The sequence below is a fragment of the Melozone crissalis genome, unplaced genomic scaffold (genome assembly GCF_028551555.1).
Source record: "Melozone crissalis strain CALT ecotype California unplaced genomic scaffold, PUWL_Pcris_2 ptg000023l_1, whole genome shotgun sequence".
In the NCBI taxonomy this organism is placed as follows: Eukaryota; Metazoa; Chordata; class Aves; order Passeriformes; family Passerellidae; genus Melozone; species Melozone crissalis.
This window is the reverse complement of record NW_026535801.1, coordinates 4,977,079-4,993,650: the sequence shown is the minus strand read 5'-3', so window position 1 is coordinate 4,993,650 and position 16,572 is coordinate 4,977,079. Positions and strand designations below refer to the sequence as shown.

The 16,572-nt window shown below is 47.8% G+C and overlaps 1 protein-coding gene across 6 annotated transcripts in view; it reads left to right on the top strand.

Moving 5' to 3' along the window:
* Positions 1–16,572, top strand: part of HDAC4 (histone deacetylase 4) — a 182,438-nt gene that overhangs the window by 120,143 nt on the left and 45,723 nt on the right. For 3 of the 6 annotated variants that reach the window (XM_054277580.1, XM_054277578.1, XM_054277579.1), the window contains exons 8-12: positions 6,637–6,777; positions 8,592–8,704; positions 12,051–12,167; positions 13,383–13,581; positions 16,037–16,266. In XM_054277580.1, coding sequence (XP_054133555.1) covers positions 6,637–6,777; positions 8,592–8,704; positions 12,051–12,167; positions 13,383–13,581; positions 16,037–16,266 — 800 coding nt within the window. The remainder of the gene's footprint in view (positions 1–6,636; positions 6,778–8,591; positions 8,705–12,050; positions 12,168–13,382; positions 13,582–16,036; positions 16,267–16,572) is intronic. The other 3 variants (XM_054277583.1, XM_054277581.1, XM_054277582.1) reach the window with 3 other exon arrangements.

Here is a 16,572-nt window from a genome sequence, read left to right as displayed (position 1 = left end):
TTGTGAGGTTCAGGGGAGATTTTTTTTTCTTTTTTTCATTGTTTTCTTTTATTTTCCTTTCAACGCAACAGCACGTCAGGCTCTGGCACAGCAATATCCTGCAGAATTCCCAGTGCCAAGAATGTTAAGTTGCTTGGAGAAGAAAGGCTCCTGAACAGTCTGGTGTAAACAAAAGGCAGGGAAGGCTGGAGCCCATCCTAAATAAAGTTCTTTATTACGGGTGAGCTTTTCAGATTTTTGGCACCAGGCAAGGCTCTGGCTTTGTGTTGGTAATTTAAAACCGCCATATCGTGTAGTCCAATTTTATTAAATTTGATTAAATATTTGCAGCTCAAATAACAGAACCCATCACAATAGAGCTCTGATTACCAGGGCTGGAATCCAACCAGCACCATTGCTGGGGAGAGGGTGGCTTAGGGGGTGGTGGGAAGGCAGTTGGAATTATCATTTCTTACAGTCTGCAGAGCTGGGAGCGTGTCCTGCAGGTTGAGACGTTTTTGGGAAGAATAAATATTCACCATCCCCTAGAAGTGGTCCAGGCCAGGCTGAACAGGGCTTGGAGCACCCTGGGATAGAGGAAGGAGTTGGCAAGGGTTGGAACAAGGTGAGCTTTCAGGTCCCTCCAACCCAAACAATTCCATGATTGCATCAAATTTACCATTTTCCTGCATTTTAGCAGCACTCTGTGTCTTTAATCTTGTTTCAAGCATCCTGATGGTCCCAGGTTATGGGAGAGGGAGGATGTGCAGGAAAGATATCTTCAGAGTGCTTGAAAGCCTTCAGCAGGGGGAACAGTCAGCTCCTGCAGCGTGCTCCTGATGCCTCCCATGCCCTGAAATCCAGCTCTCTCTGGTTTGTTTTCCTAAATTATGCTCCAGTTTCTTGGCTGTTTGGTTTCAGCGTGAAATTGTTTTCCTGGTGCAGTTACTAATTGCTTGAATCCTGTTCTTAGCTTGGCTGGGGGATTGATTTCACTCTGCTCCCTCTCTCCAAGCACTTTGGGGCTCTTCCTTTTTTTCACTGATCTAAGATCAGTTTGGTTGGAGCTGCTCCTGCCTTTGCTGTTAAATACCTGGATTAACACAAGGATTTTTATTTCCCCTTCTGAGGAGTTTATTTTGTTCTGTGTAGGATTTAATGTCAGAGTTTTATTGACAGTTTTTGAGAGGGGAAATTCTAAGTGACCTCAGATCAAGGTTGGTGTCTCCCAAACATAATAACATTCATTATGTGCTGCACTGGGATCCTCTGAGGAAAATCTCTGGAGAATCCTGATGGAGTGATTTTAGACTCTGGGTTGGGACAGCCTGTTTTGATAACCCCAAGAGCTGTTTGTCAACACCTTTCTTGGAGCTGCTGAAGTGGGTTTTAGCAGAGCTTTTCAGTTTTGCATTTCCAAGGAATCCTGTCCTCGTTTTCTCCCCGGGAACGAGGTTGTTGATGGCATTCCCTGCTTTCTGAAATTTGAGCAGTGGATGTATTAGGACATGCTGTTACTTAGAAAGCAGACACCACCACCATCATGAAGATTTAAAGGGAATTATTTCACTTCTTAATGTGCTTTTCCTCTTGGACTTGATGATCTTAGAGGGCTTTTCCAACCTAAATGATTCTGTGACTCTTTTTCCATGCAAAAGAGAGGAGCCTGAGAGAGGAAAACATCCAACATCCCATGAGGTTGTTGGTATTGCAGGAAACTGGTGTTGTTTGGGTATTATTTGCAGCTAAGCAGGTGAAATTGGTGGGAACTCGTTGCATTTAGAAAGAAATAAAAGGGAAAATGAAAGGATTTGTCAACAATTATAATGCTGCGTTTGTCGAGGAAAGCATAATGTCCCTCTGAACTGGTTCTGATTATTGGAGTGTTTGGAGTGGTTTGTTTTAGGACAAAAGGTTGTTTGGAAGAAAATAGACTTGTCAGAAACCCTGGTGTAATGTGGGAGTATAATCAGAGGAAATCTTGGAGCTCTGTGTGGCTTGGAGTGTCACTGCAGCTCGAGAGCATCTCTGCCTTCCCACCCACATTGTCCTTGCAGCCAGCATGGGAGCCTGGCTTCCCACACACTGAGAGGAGGCCCTGAGCCCCAGAGAAATCCCTGCTGGAAATACCCTGTGCTGCTCCAAGTGGAAGATGTCAGTCTGTCTGATCCAGAAATAACACTTAGCTTGGATATTGGGGAAGATTTCTTGCCTGGGAAGGTGCTCAGGCATGGAACAGGCTGCACAGGGCAGGGGTGGGATCACCATCCCTGGAAGTGTTCACAAAATGGGATGTGGCACTGGGGAACAGGGTTTGGGGGATGATGGATTGATGGCTGCACTTGGTCATCTCAGAAGTCTTGTCCAGCCTTAACAGTTGTGGAATCATGAAAACACTCCTGGTGAGTGGTGCACCAGAAGAGAAACCTCTTCCAGGAGGAGACCAAACAAAATCTTGTGGTTTAGCGTCACCTTTGGGGGATCCCAGTCACTCAGGGAACCCACCCTCCTCCTCCTCGGTCCTCCCAGCTCCGTCTCTGCTTCCCAGGGGCCTGCACTGTTCATGGAATCCCAGGATGGGGTTGGAGGGAATCTCAAAGCCCATCCCATTCATGAGCAGGGACACCTTCCATTGTCCCAGGCTGCTCCCAGCCCCAGTGTCCAACCTGGCCTTGGGCACTGCCAGGGATGCAGGGGCAGCCACAGCTGCTCTGGGCAGTGCCAGGGCCTGCCCACCCTCCCAGGGGACAATTCCTAATTCCCAATATCCCATCTAACCCTTTCTCTCCTTCAGCTTAAGCTCCCTCTCTCATGGAGTTTTCTTACGGGTGTTAGAAGGGAGACAGAATAATTCTGTTGGCTTTTGCCTGACTATTAAACTTCGGCTGGAACTTACAAATAACAATAATAATAACAATAACAATAATAGTAATAAATTAATAGCATCCCTTTCCAGTCCCCACCTGCTGAAAGGAAGATGTTCAGGGGCTGGGAGCAGGGGTTTCATGCTGCATTGTTTGCTTTAATTCCACAAATGTAGATGGACAGTGGGAGCAGGGCAAACTCTGCCCGGGACTTGGTGGAGTTTTGACTTCCACAGATTTAATGTCCAATTAGTTCAGCAGCTTAGGGGCTGCAATTCTAAGAAAAAACCAATGGGAATGACATAAATGTTGGAAGAATTGGATTACATGGGTCCTGCTGCACACAGTGATGTATAAGAGGGGTGACTTGGTTGGGAGCCTGTGAAAACCAGGGAAGCTTTTGGCTTATGTTCTGGTTATTAATTTATTTGGAGGAAAACAAAATATTCTTTGTATAAATCCTTATTATAGGCCAAATTAAGTATGTCAGTGCTTCAGAAATCCCACTGGCTTTGTGGGGGCTGACTCAGATTTGGGCATGGGCTTCATTTGTTTGCTGGAGGGGAATTTTTCTAACTTTATGGCATTTGTTTTAAATACTTCACCTGGAGATGTAGAGGAGCAGTAATTTTTTAACTTAGGTTTGGTAGTTTAGTTTCCAGTTTTTAAATTTACTCCAGTTAGCAAGGCTTTGTTTGGGCATATTGCCTGGCAGGGTGAATTTGGGGAGATTTCCAGTGGAATTGGTGCTCCTGAGGCAGCATTGAGCCTGCATTGACTGTCAGGTATTGATGCTTCTGTGTTGTTTAAATTCCTGTTTTATAAAGATAGCTCTCTTCAGCTTTAAAATGTTTTTATTATATAATAGTTAAAAAAAACCATGTGAACAAGCGTAAATTATTTTACTATAAAAGAGGTTTTATGTAAATTCTGTGAGTTTGAGGCTGTGCTGAATTTTAATTCACCTACTTTGGGCTCTGGAGCACCCAATTAAATCCGTGTAGGGATTATGCTCTCTGAGTCCTGATGCCATGTTAGATTTGGGATTATATCTGAGGGATAAACAACAGAATCAGAGCAGGGCTTTAAATAGACCTTTTGGTGTTTTGAAACTCAATCCCCTAGCAGAAGGGGAAAACACAGAGTGATTTTGCCTTAAAATAGATTAATCTGACAAATTCCAATACGTTGCTTTGGCAATCACTTACGTTGGAGGTATTTTCTCTTTGAAGGCTGTCATCTTCTGTGTTTGTTCACCTCTTTGTTATATGGAAGGAGGCTTTTATTGTGGCTTAAAATATGGGCTGTGTTAGGTCATCTGTGACCCCAAATCTTTTGTTTCCCTGCCCATTTTTAAGGTGTTTCAAACCGATTCCTTCTGTGTATTAATTGTGTGTTCCCAACAGAAACCATCCCTCATCTGAACACCAGGAATAAAATTTGGGCTGAAATACAGTTTTTATTGCCATGTTTGCCTTTGTCAGGGGACAGATCCTTCCAACAGGTGTGTTATAGGCTTAGACTTCCTTTCTTTAAAATGGATATATCAGCATCCAGCTGTGGCACCTTCCCCTTGCACAGAATCCCAGAGTGGTTTTGTTGGAGGGAACCTTGGAGATCATCTCATTCCAGCCATGAGTGTGGCATCCAGGCAGCTATTAAAGCTCAGAAATTGGGACAAATTAAAGCTGGGAATGTAAGGATGTGGGATGAGGTGTGTACCCAAACGCTGCTTTTAAAATCATGCCAACTTGTGTTTTGAAGAGAACTCAGAGAATTTGCTGCTTGGAGCCTGAGCTTGTGTTTGAACTGGTCCAGTCTTTAATATTGCCCTGGGAGCAGATTTGCATTCAGTCCCTTGCCATTTTAAATGCAAATTCTCTCTCTGGAAGATAATTCCCCCCTTGCTAATGCACTTCATTCAGCATTTGAAGCATCATCTTGAGGAAGCACTTTTTTTTTTTTAGCGCTCCCTTTATCTCCTGCTGCTATTTTTCTGTCCAAAACATTAATGAAAACCCTCTTTCCTTTCTTTTTAAAATTTTTCTTCCCTCCCAAAATTCCATCAAAGCACTGTGTTGATGGCTTAACTTCAAGCATTTGATCTTGAATTCATCAGCCTTGTGATTTTTCGAGCCCTGCAATTAACGTGGATGGGCTTGATCTTCGACGTGACCCGGTGGTCAAGGGAAACATAGCTGCAGCCAGGCTGAGTTAATTCAAATCAGTTGGTAAACCTTGTTTTAATTCTCCCAAAGACATGTAGATCAGTGGCCCTGGAGTGTGTTGGTTGGTGATGGAGTGAGCACAGGTTCAAAGGGATTTAACAGTGGGGCTGTTGAGGAAGGGAAAGGATGGGGCTGCTTCACTCAGCTCTGTCAGGAGCCCTCAAACCCTCCAGCAGGTGTTTCACTCAGGGCTCAGGAGGTCAGAGGAAAGCTCCCAGAGGAAATCATCTTGCAGGAGGAGTGTTGAATTAAAGCCTTGTGCCCCTGATGGAGGTTTGATAACGCGTGCGCTGTCACCGGCTGTCCTGGCCCCAGGGCTGCTGGGGCTTCCCAGCAGCTCTGCCTTGGCTTTTTGGGAGCTCAGGATTTGTGCTTTGGAGGGAGTCTCTCAAACGCGTGGTGTACACAAGGCTGTGGTCACAGGAAATGCATCCACACCTGCCCTGGGCAGTCTGGAACTTCCCAGGTGTGAGATGTGCTGTTAGATAGGCTTGAACTGTGGGGCTGGGATGATGCAACCCCAAGCTGCTTCCCAAACAAACAAACAAACAAACAAACCTCCTCCTCCCTGGCCGTGGCTTTCCTTGGCCACACTCTCATGCCCTTTCCCTTGAGTTGACACTGGCTCCAGCTGACACAAGGAGCCAGCAGGGAGACAATCACCTGATTTGCTTGTGGGGGTTGATTTTGGTGTTTTCTTTTCCCATGCCCTGGCGTCCCTCCCTCAGGGGTTGGATGACTCGAGGGTGTGGAGCTGCCTGTTCCAGCAGCACATCAGAGATTACCAACAGCAGCATCTCAGCTGGCTCAGCCATTCCTCTGCTGGATCCCATCAGCTGGGTTTGCCACTGGGCTGGGAGCAAGTTGGGCAGAGGTGGGAAACTCTGCACTAATCTCGAGTCTGTGTCTTTGCACAGAGAAGACTTTGCAGGATGATTATTCCATTTTTAATTCAAATGCCTGTCACTGTTGTTGTTGGATTCAGATGTTGCATGGGCTGGTGTGATGGTGTTCACAGGGTTTTTCGAATGAGGGAAGAGATGAGAATGTTGACTCCATGTTTCAGAAGGCTTGATTTATTATTTTATGATATATATTACATTAAAACTATACTAAAAGAATAGAAGAAAAAGTTCTCATCAGAAGGCTAGCTAAGAATAGAAAAGAATGAATAACAAAGGTTTGTGGCTGGGACAGAGAGTCTGAGCCAGCTGACTGATTGGCCATTAATTACAAACAACCACATGGGACCAATCCCAGATGCACCTGTTGCATTCCACAGCAGCAGATAACCACTATTTACATTTTGTTCCTGAGGCTTCTCAGCTTCTCAGGAGGAAAAAATCCTAAGGAAAGGATTTTTCATAAAAAATGTCTGCGACAGGCTGGGACCTGTTTGTTACATTAAAAATCTGTGTTAGCAAATGACTGAATTTAATTTAGCTTCCTGCAAATGCTCGACTGTGGCCAACTCAGCTCAACTCAACACAACTCAGCTCAGCTCAACTGCAGGCTGAGTAAAACACAGCTGGGACACTCCTAACACTATTTCCTTTCCTGGGCAGCCTCTGAGCCCAACCTGAAGCTGCGCTCCAGGCTAAAGCAGAAGGTGGCAGAGAGGAGGAGCAGCCCCCTCCTGCGCAGGAAGGACGGGCCCGTGGTGACGGCGCTCAAGAAGCGCCCGCTGGACGTCACAGGTACGGCGGGTAAGTGACAATCCCTCAGTCCTTCACCCCCTTCTCCCTCCCCAAAATGTCTCCTTGGTGTGCTTCAGCAGTGCTGGAACCCACTGAGGGCACTGGAATTGTCCAGCTGGGGGAGGCTGAGGTCAGGCCTCGTCCCCATCCGCAGCTCCCATCTCTGCTCCCTTGGACACACCTGGAGCTGTGTCAGTTAGGATGGAAAATAGGAAAAGCTTCTTGACCCAGGAGCTTTACACATACAGCTGGATGAAACTTTTTTTTTGACCACTCAACTGACAGTTTCTTGTTGAAAAGTCCTGTCCTTCCAGAACCAAAGTTTGCAAGTGGGACCAGAGCAAAGAGCGTAATGAGATTACCATAAAGTTAATTCTTAGCTCCATCTAGGGATGTCTCTGTGTAAGTACCACCCAGTGACAGCTTTGCCAGGCTTGGCTGGCTCTGAGGCACACAATCATCACTCCATCAAACTCAAAGTGAGCTCCCTTTAGACAGGGGAGTGGGTTTGGGAGACCCTGGGGTGCCTCAGCACTTCTCTGGGTTAGAGCCTCTCTGTTTGCAGAAGGGAAGGAGGATTTCAAGAGCTAAAAGCTGTGGAATCATAAAATATCCCGAGTTGGAAGGCACCCTCAAGGATAATCCAGTCCAACCCTAGGCCCTGGATTAACCCATAGGACACCCAAAAAATCCCAGCCTGTGCCTGAGAGTGTTTTCCATGAGTTCTGGCAGCCTTTCAGACCTGAAAATCCGATTTCCTTCACTCAAACAATGCTGTATGGCACATGGCTCCTGGGATAAATCAGCCTCTGCTGGCTGACCGTTTTTCCCTGCAATGACTTCAGAAATGGCAGTGGAAGCTCCCATTTCTCACTGGCATAGACTCAGTTCAAGAAGCCAGCCTGGAGCTTGTTAGAAAAGTAAAAAAGTAAAAAGAGGGGACTTTTAAAGGGAAAATAAGTTTTAAAAACAGTTCCACTTTGGGGAATAGAAATTATGTTTAATCCCTGAAGTACACAGTGGGTTCTGGTGGGACACTTTCCACTTGACCAGGTTGCTCCACCCTGGTTTTGAGCACTTCCAGGGATGGGACAGCCACAGTTTCTCTGGACACCCTGTGCCAGGGCTTTATCACCCTCAGAGAGAAGAATTCCTTCCTACAATTCCCTCTAGGCCTGCCCTGTGGCAGTGGGAAGCCATTCCCCCTGTCCTGTCCCTCCAGGCCCTTGTAAAAATGAGCTTTTGTTCCTCCTGGAGCAATGAGGAGCCTGCTGCAGCCTCAGCCACTGCAGCTGCTGGGAGATTCTCCTGCTGCAAATGGTTGGGGATGAGGAAAGTCCAAAAGAAAAGGTTTGAATGTTATTAGCCTTCCCAAGTAAAAGGAGGAGCACTGGCAGCTGTGCCATAGAGCAGGTGAGAGACCTTCTGAGGGAGGTCTGAGGCAAGGAGGTGTCTTTAGGGTTAGAGAGAAAGAGAGGCACTTCCAGAAGAATGAAGCAGAGCAACTCTGCCATCCTCCAGTCTGACCTCTTCAAACCTTCCATGCCTTTTATTATCTCTCAGTCGTATTTCGAGTTATTAATACACTCCAAGAGAAATCCCCATGGGGAGAAGACTTAAATATGCTGAGTGGGTACTTGGATAAACCATTTGGAAGTGTTTGTTGGTATTTTAAGAGCCCTGGGAAGATTTAGGGGGAAGAAGGGGAGGAGGAGGAGGGCTGCTTTCATCCAAAACAAAACTTGAGGGGTTGTTATCTGTGTAAATACCATCACAGAGATGGTTTCTAATGTTAAAAGTTGGTTTTGGGATGTGTTTTTCAGACTCTGCATGCAACAGCGCTCCTGGATCCGGTCCCAGCTCTCCGAACAACAGCTCCAACAACATCAGCACTGAGAATGGAATTGCAGGATCAGTCACCAGTATCCAGGCAGAGGTACAGAGCCCCCCCTTCCCTCTGCTTTGTGACACCCCTCAGCTCTGGGAGAGTTTGGCAACTAAACCACACAAAAGGAAAAGCCCGACTTGTGACTCGGAGCAGACTTTGGGAATTACCTCTCAGCCTGCAGGATGCCTTATCTGTTTATTAAATCTGGTTTGGACCAGCTCACAGGCAGCTTGTGGTAGCTTGCAGTGGTTTTGTAGTGAGGAGAAAGTAAAAATAAAGGGATTCAGCAAGGTCAAATGCAAGTAGTTTAGTGTTTTGGGCTTTATTCCTGTATATAGGGTGGATTTATTGTGTGCAGTCGGCTGGTCTAAATGTGCCCAAACCATAATTGGATTAAAGGGGATGGATTTAAACTTTTCCTCCACAACTGGGGATCTGAAAGCTTGGTGCCTTGTGCTGGTTTATAATCCCATAAAGTTTCACCATCACTTGAGGCATTGCTGGATGCCCAGGGCAGGGTGAGGTGGGGTTGGATTGAGCACAGCAGCTCCTGTGTTCAGGAATGTGGGAGCCAAGCTTGTCCAAGGGGTCTGGGCCATGTGAGCTGGCTCCCACTACAAACTGTGCCTCTAGAAAACCAGTGTGGTTGTCTGATGTTACTGGTGCATTTCTTTTCATCCAGCTTCCCATTAGCTGTTCTCCCCATGAATAGAGTCTGTCTCAACACCAGGACTCCAAAAACAGGCTGGGGCTTGTTCTCCACAAATATTCCTTTAGAATTGAAAAGGCCTTCTGATGGTGGAAATGTCAGTCCTTATTGCTTTCTAGTTTTGTACAGATTTGCACTTTATTTTTATTTCTAATGTAGTGTAACAGTATTTAATATGGGGAACATGCCTCCTTCTCCACCCTCTGCCCTGCCAAATGATGCAGCACACATTCCAGCCACTCTAATCTATAGCAAACCTTACAGATTTAGGTAATTAGTGTGAAAATTGAGATGGTGGGAGGTGGGGGCTTCACTTGCCCCAGGAGGATGAGCACTGAGTTTTGCTTTTGCTGATCAGTCTTGCCTGTCCTTAGCAAATTGCAAATTCCCAGATGCTGCTGATGGAAAAACCAGTGGGTTTGACAATTGTTTTTGTGACATAAACAAATCAGGCAGCTTCCCAAAAGTCCCTGCAGGGGGTTGGAATCAGGTGGTCTTTAGGTCCCTTCCAGCCCAAACCATTCCATGAGGTCTGAGTGAGCTCCTGCAGGTACATGTGAAGCTGGAGCATCCTCCTCATCCATTTGATTTTTCAGCTAAATAATTAGAGCTGATGATCTGGGCCTAGACCACCAACACTTAATCAAATGGACACTGACCACAGGAAAAAGTCTTTTCCATCAACTGCTTGTAGTGCAGCTGATTTTGTGACTTAGGCTGAGGCACAAGCAGTAAAAATTATTTGGGAAAAAAACCCTGTCCTGCCCAAGCCTTTCCCCTTCCTAAAGAAAAATAACTCAGCATTTTATTTCAGCATTCATGTGTGATCCCAGCTGATCCATTGGCCTGTATTTGGGAAAAAAAATAAGTGTGGTTTGGTGCCTTTAAAATCCTCTTCTTCAGTAGGAGCTGTATGACCTGGGAGCTCAGGTGTTGGAGATTCTTTAATACCAAAATGGACCAGGACTTCCCAAGGTCCCACCACTCAATGTTTGCAAATATTTGAGTGTTTCTGAAAATATCATGTTGTGTTTTGTTCTTAGCTTCATGTTTCATTTTAAATGAGAAGTGTATCTCACTGCTTCTTAGTTTGCTGCGTCAGCCCTTGAGGCAGGTGTGTTGGAAGATGGTGCCCAAGTCCATTGTCTGAGTGCCTTCAGTGGGGAAAGACTGCAGCCCTGCCTCCTTTAAAGCAGACACTTTCTGCTTTGAAATACTGTTTTTAAAGGCACATTGCAGTTGGTACAAGGCTGTAAAAACTGCTGGAGTACAGCTGCAGACTGTGCATTCAGAAATGGCTGTGTGCAATTGAGCCCAGAGATGGGAGCTGTGTGTTTAAAGTGGTGATAATGCTGCCAAATCCCATATGCTCAGAGCATCAAGCTGCTGTGTTCTTCTCTCCTCTGTTTTTCTATAGCAAATCCCCAGGAGAGGCTTTGAGGCACAACTCCAGAGTATTGATTGTTCAAAGGGAAAATGGATGTAGTTTTGTTTCATTTATGATACCAGTAAAATATTTCATTCCTCTGCTGACAATAAGTATCTTATTTTCAATGGCACACTGACATTATGTAATTTAAATTAAAGCAAAATTGCCAGGAGTGTTCAAAAATCACTTGGAAAGAGAAGTGTGTGGGTACAAATAATCACATGGAGAGTCACTTCAGATTAGAGAGAAAAACGAAGTTTTTTTACAATGAACCTGTTAAAAATAAGGCACAGGCTGCCCAGAGAAGCTGTGGCTGCCTCATCCCTGGAGGTGTCCAGAGTCAGGCTGGATTTTGGGTTTGGAGCACCCTGAGATAGTGGAAGGTGTCACTACCCATTGCAGGAGGTGGAACAGCCTGGCCTTGAACAATTCCAGGGATGAGACAGCCACAACTTAGGTACACATTGCCCCTTAATAGAATACTGAGTTAAACAAAACCCCCTTTTTCACAGCAGCACCTGAGTTTAACAGGCTTCTGCAGAAGTCTTCTCAAAGTCTAAATTCTATTTATGTTGGAAAATCACCTGCAGAGACCTCAGGGTGATCAGAGCCCTGGTTTCCTAACAGGAAAATCAGGCACTTTATTGTAATTTTTATAATGGGCTTTCTAGTGCATATTTCAAATCAGTCTTGTTTAGAAATTAAAGGTATTTTTGCTAAAGTGTTCTTGCCTCAAATGCCTGTAAGATAACCGAGCAAATCTTGCATTTCACCCTGAAAATCAGGAAATAGCTCCATAAATGCAACCTTGAGGCTTTTGGATGGGATTTTGAAGTCTGATTTATGCTAACACACGCTAGTAAATAACATAAATTGTCTGTTATTTGCTAAAGAGAAAAACACCAATTGTAAAGCTTTTTTTTTTTTTAAGATAATTGGTTTTACCTTTAAAAATGCTTGGAGAAGGGCAAGTACCAAGGGAGGAACTGTTCCAGGGGAGGTTTAGGATGGAGATCAGGAAAGGTTCCTTCCCCAGAGGGTGCTGGGAATGGGCACAGCCCCGAGGCTGCCAGAGCTCCAGGAGTTTTTGGACCCTGCTCCTAGGGATGCCCAGGCTGGGATTGATTGCCGGGGTGTCTGTGCCCTTCTGGACACTCTGTGTCCCCTCCTGCTGCCCTGTCCCGGTGAGTGCTGTGCCCTGGGCATGGGGATGGCTCTGGGATGGGCTCTCACCAGGTTTTCTCTCTCCTTTCCAGACCAGCCTGGCTCACAGGCTCGTCAACCGCGAGGGCTCCGTGACGCAGCTCCCGCTCTACACCTCGCCCTCCCTGCCCAACATCACCCTGGGACTGCCTGCCACCGGCCCCTCCAGCGTGAGTGGGGCTGGGACAGGGCTGGGGGGGCTGGGATCTGGGGCTGGGATGGCAGGGATCAGGGGCTGGGATGGCAGGGATCAGCCTCTGGGGTGGCAGGGATCAGGGGCTGGGATGGCAGGGATCAGCCTCTGGGGTGGCAGGGATCAGGGGCTGGGATGGCAGGGATCAGCCTCTGGGGTGGCAGGGATCAGGGGCTGGGATGGCAGGGATCAGCCTCTGGGGTGGCAGGGATCAGGGGCTGGGATGGCAGTGGGGCAGGGATCAGCCTCTGGGATGGCAGGGGTCAGCCTTTGGATGTAACTGGGGCTGGTTACAGCCTCTGGGATGGCAGTGGAGCTGGAATCAGCCTCTGGGATGTCACTGGGGCTGGGATCAGCCTCTGGGATGGTAGCAAGGCTGGGATCAAGGGCTGGGCTGTCAGTGGAGCTGGGATCAGCCTCTGGGCTGTCAGTGGAGCTGGGATCAGCCTCTGGGATATCACTAGGGTTGGGATCAGCCTCTGGGCTGTCAGTGGGACTGGGATCAACCTCTGGGCTGTCAGTAGGGCTGGGATCAACCTCTGGGATGGCAGTGGGGCTGGGATCAGCCTCTGGGCTGTCAGTGGGACTGGGATCAACCTCTGGGCTGTCAGTAGGGCTGGGATCAACCTCTGGGATGGCAGTGGGGCTGGGATCAGCCTCTGGGATGGCACTGGGGCAGGGATCAGCCTCTGGGATTGCACTGGGGCAGGGATCAGCCTCTGGGATGGCAGGGATCAGCCTCTGGGATTGCACTGGGGCTGGGATCAACCTCTGGGATGGCAGTGGGGCAAGGATCAGCCTCTGGGATTGCACTGGGGCAGGGATCAGCCTCTGGGATGGCACTGGGGCAGGGATCAGCCTCTGGGATGGCAGTGGGGCTGGGATCAGCCTCTGGGATGGCACTGGGGCAGGGATCAGCCTCTGGGATTGCACTGGGGCAGGGATCAGCCTCTGGGATGGCAGGGATCAGCCTCTGGGATTGCACTGGGGCTGGGATCAACCTCTGGGATGGCAGTGGGGCAAGGATCAGCCTGTGGGCTGTCAGTGGGACTGGGATCAGCCTCTGGGATGTTAGCAGGGCTGGGATCAGCCTCTGGGCTGTCAGTGGGGCTGGGATCAGCCTCTGGGATGTCACTAGGGTTGGGATCAGCCTCTGGGCTGTCTCCTAACCCCTGTGGCTGTGCGTTTGCAGGCGGGCCAAGCACAGCAGGACGCAGAGAGGCTCGCAATCCCAGCCTTACAGCAGCGGATCTCCTTATTCCCTGGCACTCACCTCACTCCCTACCTGAGCACTACAACGTTGGAGAGGGATGGGGGAACTGCACACAACCCTCTCCTGCAGCACATGGTCCTACTGGAACAGCCAACTGCACAAACGCCCCTGGTCACAGGTGAGCGCTCCAGGGGCAGCACTGGGGCACCTGGAAAAGAGAGGAAACCAGCAGGGATCTGTTGGGCTGCTGTCAAGGCAGCCTCTAGGTCCTGCACCACCTGTACACCCTGCAGGTAGAACATAAAACCTTGGTTTATTGATTCATTGATTAGTGATGGTTTTTCCAAAATCAGATCTCCCACCTCATTTTGGCGAGGTGAAAATAAATGCTGTTATTCCACCAGGACAGCAAAGATTTCTTGGTAGAAGTTGAGAACTCTCTTTTGTTTAGAGTTCTGACCAGTTCAGATCAAAGTGAGGGCAAAACAACATCTTAACAACTCCTGTTTTCCATGGATGGTTTCTATTCCATGAAAATACAAAAGGTTAAAATCACAGGTTAAAGCACTTCCTTAGAATTCCTTAGAAAATTAAAATTTTTCTTAGAAAATCACAGGTTAAAACACTTCCTTAGAAAATTAAAATTTTCCTTGGAAAATCACAGGTTAAAGCACTTCCTTAGAATTCCTTAGAAAATTAAAATTTTCCTTGGAAAATCACAGGTTAAAACACTTCCTTAGAAAATGAAAATTTTCCTTAGAAAATCACAGGTTGAAACACTTCCTTTCCATCATTAATATAAACAGCAGAGCCGTGGCACAGGCAGCTGCCTGCCAGCAGATTGCATTTGTTTGTGTGTGCATTCCCTTTGCAGGATGTTAACTGCCATGAGTCACTCCCGGTGCTGCATTTTCAGAATGAGCTACCTGTGGGAAGGCCTGTGGCTATAAATAAGCTGGATTGAAAGCAATAATTCCCATTGGGATGAGTTCCTGGCTTCCTGTGTGTGGTGCTGGGACAAAGGATGTTTGACGTGTTGGTTTTCCTTCCCTTCCTTCCATTTCTGTTGGAAGTTCCTGGGAGGTGTCAGCCCCTGCAGCACTGCTGGTTGTACATCCAAATCCCAGGAATATCCATGGGGTTGGGATAAGCTTGGGAGCACATAGATATGGGGAGGCTGATGCCCAGAGGTGTGGTGTTTGCTTCCCTCAGTTTCCAGCACGCTGTGTTTGCTTCCAAACAAATTCCTTCTACTCCACCTGCTCCGTGCGGGGCTTCCTAAAAGAGTACAATGTGTTACAGCCCAGCACTCAGGAGAAGGAGTCAGCACAGGGAAACAAGGACAAACACACGTTCCAGAGGCAGCAGCTGAGAGGCAGCGAGCTCACACGGGCTCCCCAAAGCCTGGAGTGCACAGCTAATATTTGGAAACTCCTTGGAAATAAAGTGGAGTTTATTAGGATTCTGCTGGAGGGCCTTGAGCTCTGGAGATGGTCCCCTGGCAGCTGCAGAATTAGCTGTGATGGCTCTCTCAGGGCTGGAAGGTAGACATGGACACTTTGGGAAGCTGGACTAGAATTCCTTAGCTGTGCCATTCCTCTTGGGAATGGTTACTCCAGATAGTATCCTCCATGTTGTGGTACATGCCCTGATGTTCCTTATTCCTGATGGAGCATACTCAGGGCTTGGAGCAGCCTGGGATAGTGGAAGGTGTCCTTGCCCATGGGAGGGGGTGGAATGACATGACTTTTAAGGTTCCAGGATTCTGTGAACATGGTGTCTCCTGGAAAGCTTTCCCAGAAGCACCTTGGAGGAGGATAGTCTTCCAGAATATCCTTTGCAAGCTCTGCTGTCTGATTGGAACTTTTAGGAAGAGGAGCTGTGCTCTCAGGGAAGAGGAACACATCTTTCCCACTGATCTATGTATTCATACACAGACGTGTGTGTGCACACCACCATCTGCAGGAGCATGCATTTATAAAATCAAATACCCTTTCACATGATCCCTTTCAGAAAAAGCAGAGAGTGGGAGAAACTCTCTAAGTCTACTGAGAAAAGAGGCTTTCCCATGAGTCAGCTCCTTCCACTAGGGCAGTTCTGTGAATGGGTGGGAAAGGAGGTCACATCCTGGGACACAAATGCCAAGGTGTTTATAATCAATCCTCAGCATCCAGCTGGCTGCAGACTTCTGAGCAGCTTCTCCCTCTCCTAAAGCAAAGCCTAAGGAGAGCAGAGGGCTTCTTGCCCAAAGGGAGGCAGCTGGTTCGTGCAGCTTGAATTGAGCCTGGGATCAGTCCCTAAAGCAAGGTGAGCCATGAGGTTTAAACTCCAGACCAGTGTGGTCTCCTGTAGCAACAGAAAGGTCAGTAAGGTGTTGCTGGATGTTTCCAGGGTGCCTCTGAGTCACCAAGTAGAGACAGAACTCAAAGCAAGCAAAGCATTGCTGTGTGCAGTGGTGATTAATTGATCTGCTCTCTCTCAAGGCAGCTCCAGCTGTAGAGGTGGCTGGGTTTGACGTGGTATCACTGTCACCGTCAGCGTTACTCAACAGCCGTTTTCTCCCTTCCTTCCTTCCTTCCTTTCTTCTTCCTTTCGTTTCTCCTCTGCTGTTTTTTCCTCCATATTATCTTCAGACTGGTATCTTTCAGGACTGCCCCTGCACGCACAGCCCCTGGTGGGTGGAGACAGGGTCTCCCCTTCGATCCACAAGCTGCGGCAGCACCGCCCGCTGGGGCGCACCCAGTCTGCTCCCCTGCCCCAGAACGCCCAGGCCCTCCAGCAGCTGGTCATCCAGCAGCAGCACCAGCAGTTCCTGGAGAAACACAAACAGCAGTTCCAGCAGCAGCAGCTGCACATCAACAAGGTGGGCACGGAGCTTTCAATGCCTTTTGTTTCCTCCACAGCAGCCTCAAGCGTGCGGTTTCGGGGTGTCTGGTGCAGGTGTATTTGTGGGCTCTACCTCCAACATCCCTGGGACTCTCATCCTTGGACCTCTCTCAGGCATGACAACACCAGGATGTATTTGTGAGGGAAGTTACTCAGATACACTGAAATATTTGCTGAAAACCTGAGAGACTTAGGAGCATTCACCTGCAGAAGAGAAGGCTCCAGAGAGAGCTCAGAGCCCTTCCAAGGCCTAAAGGGGCTCCAGGAGAGCTGGAGAGGGACT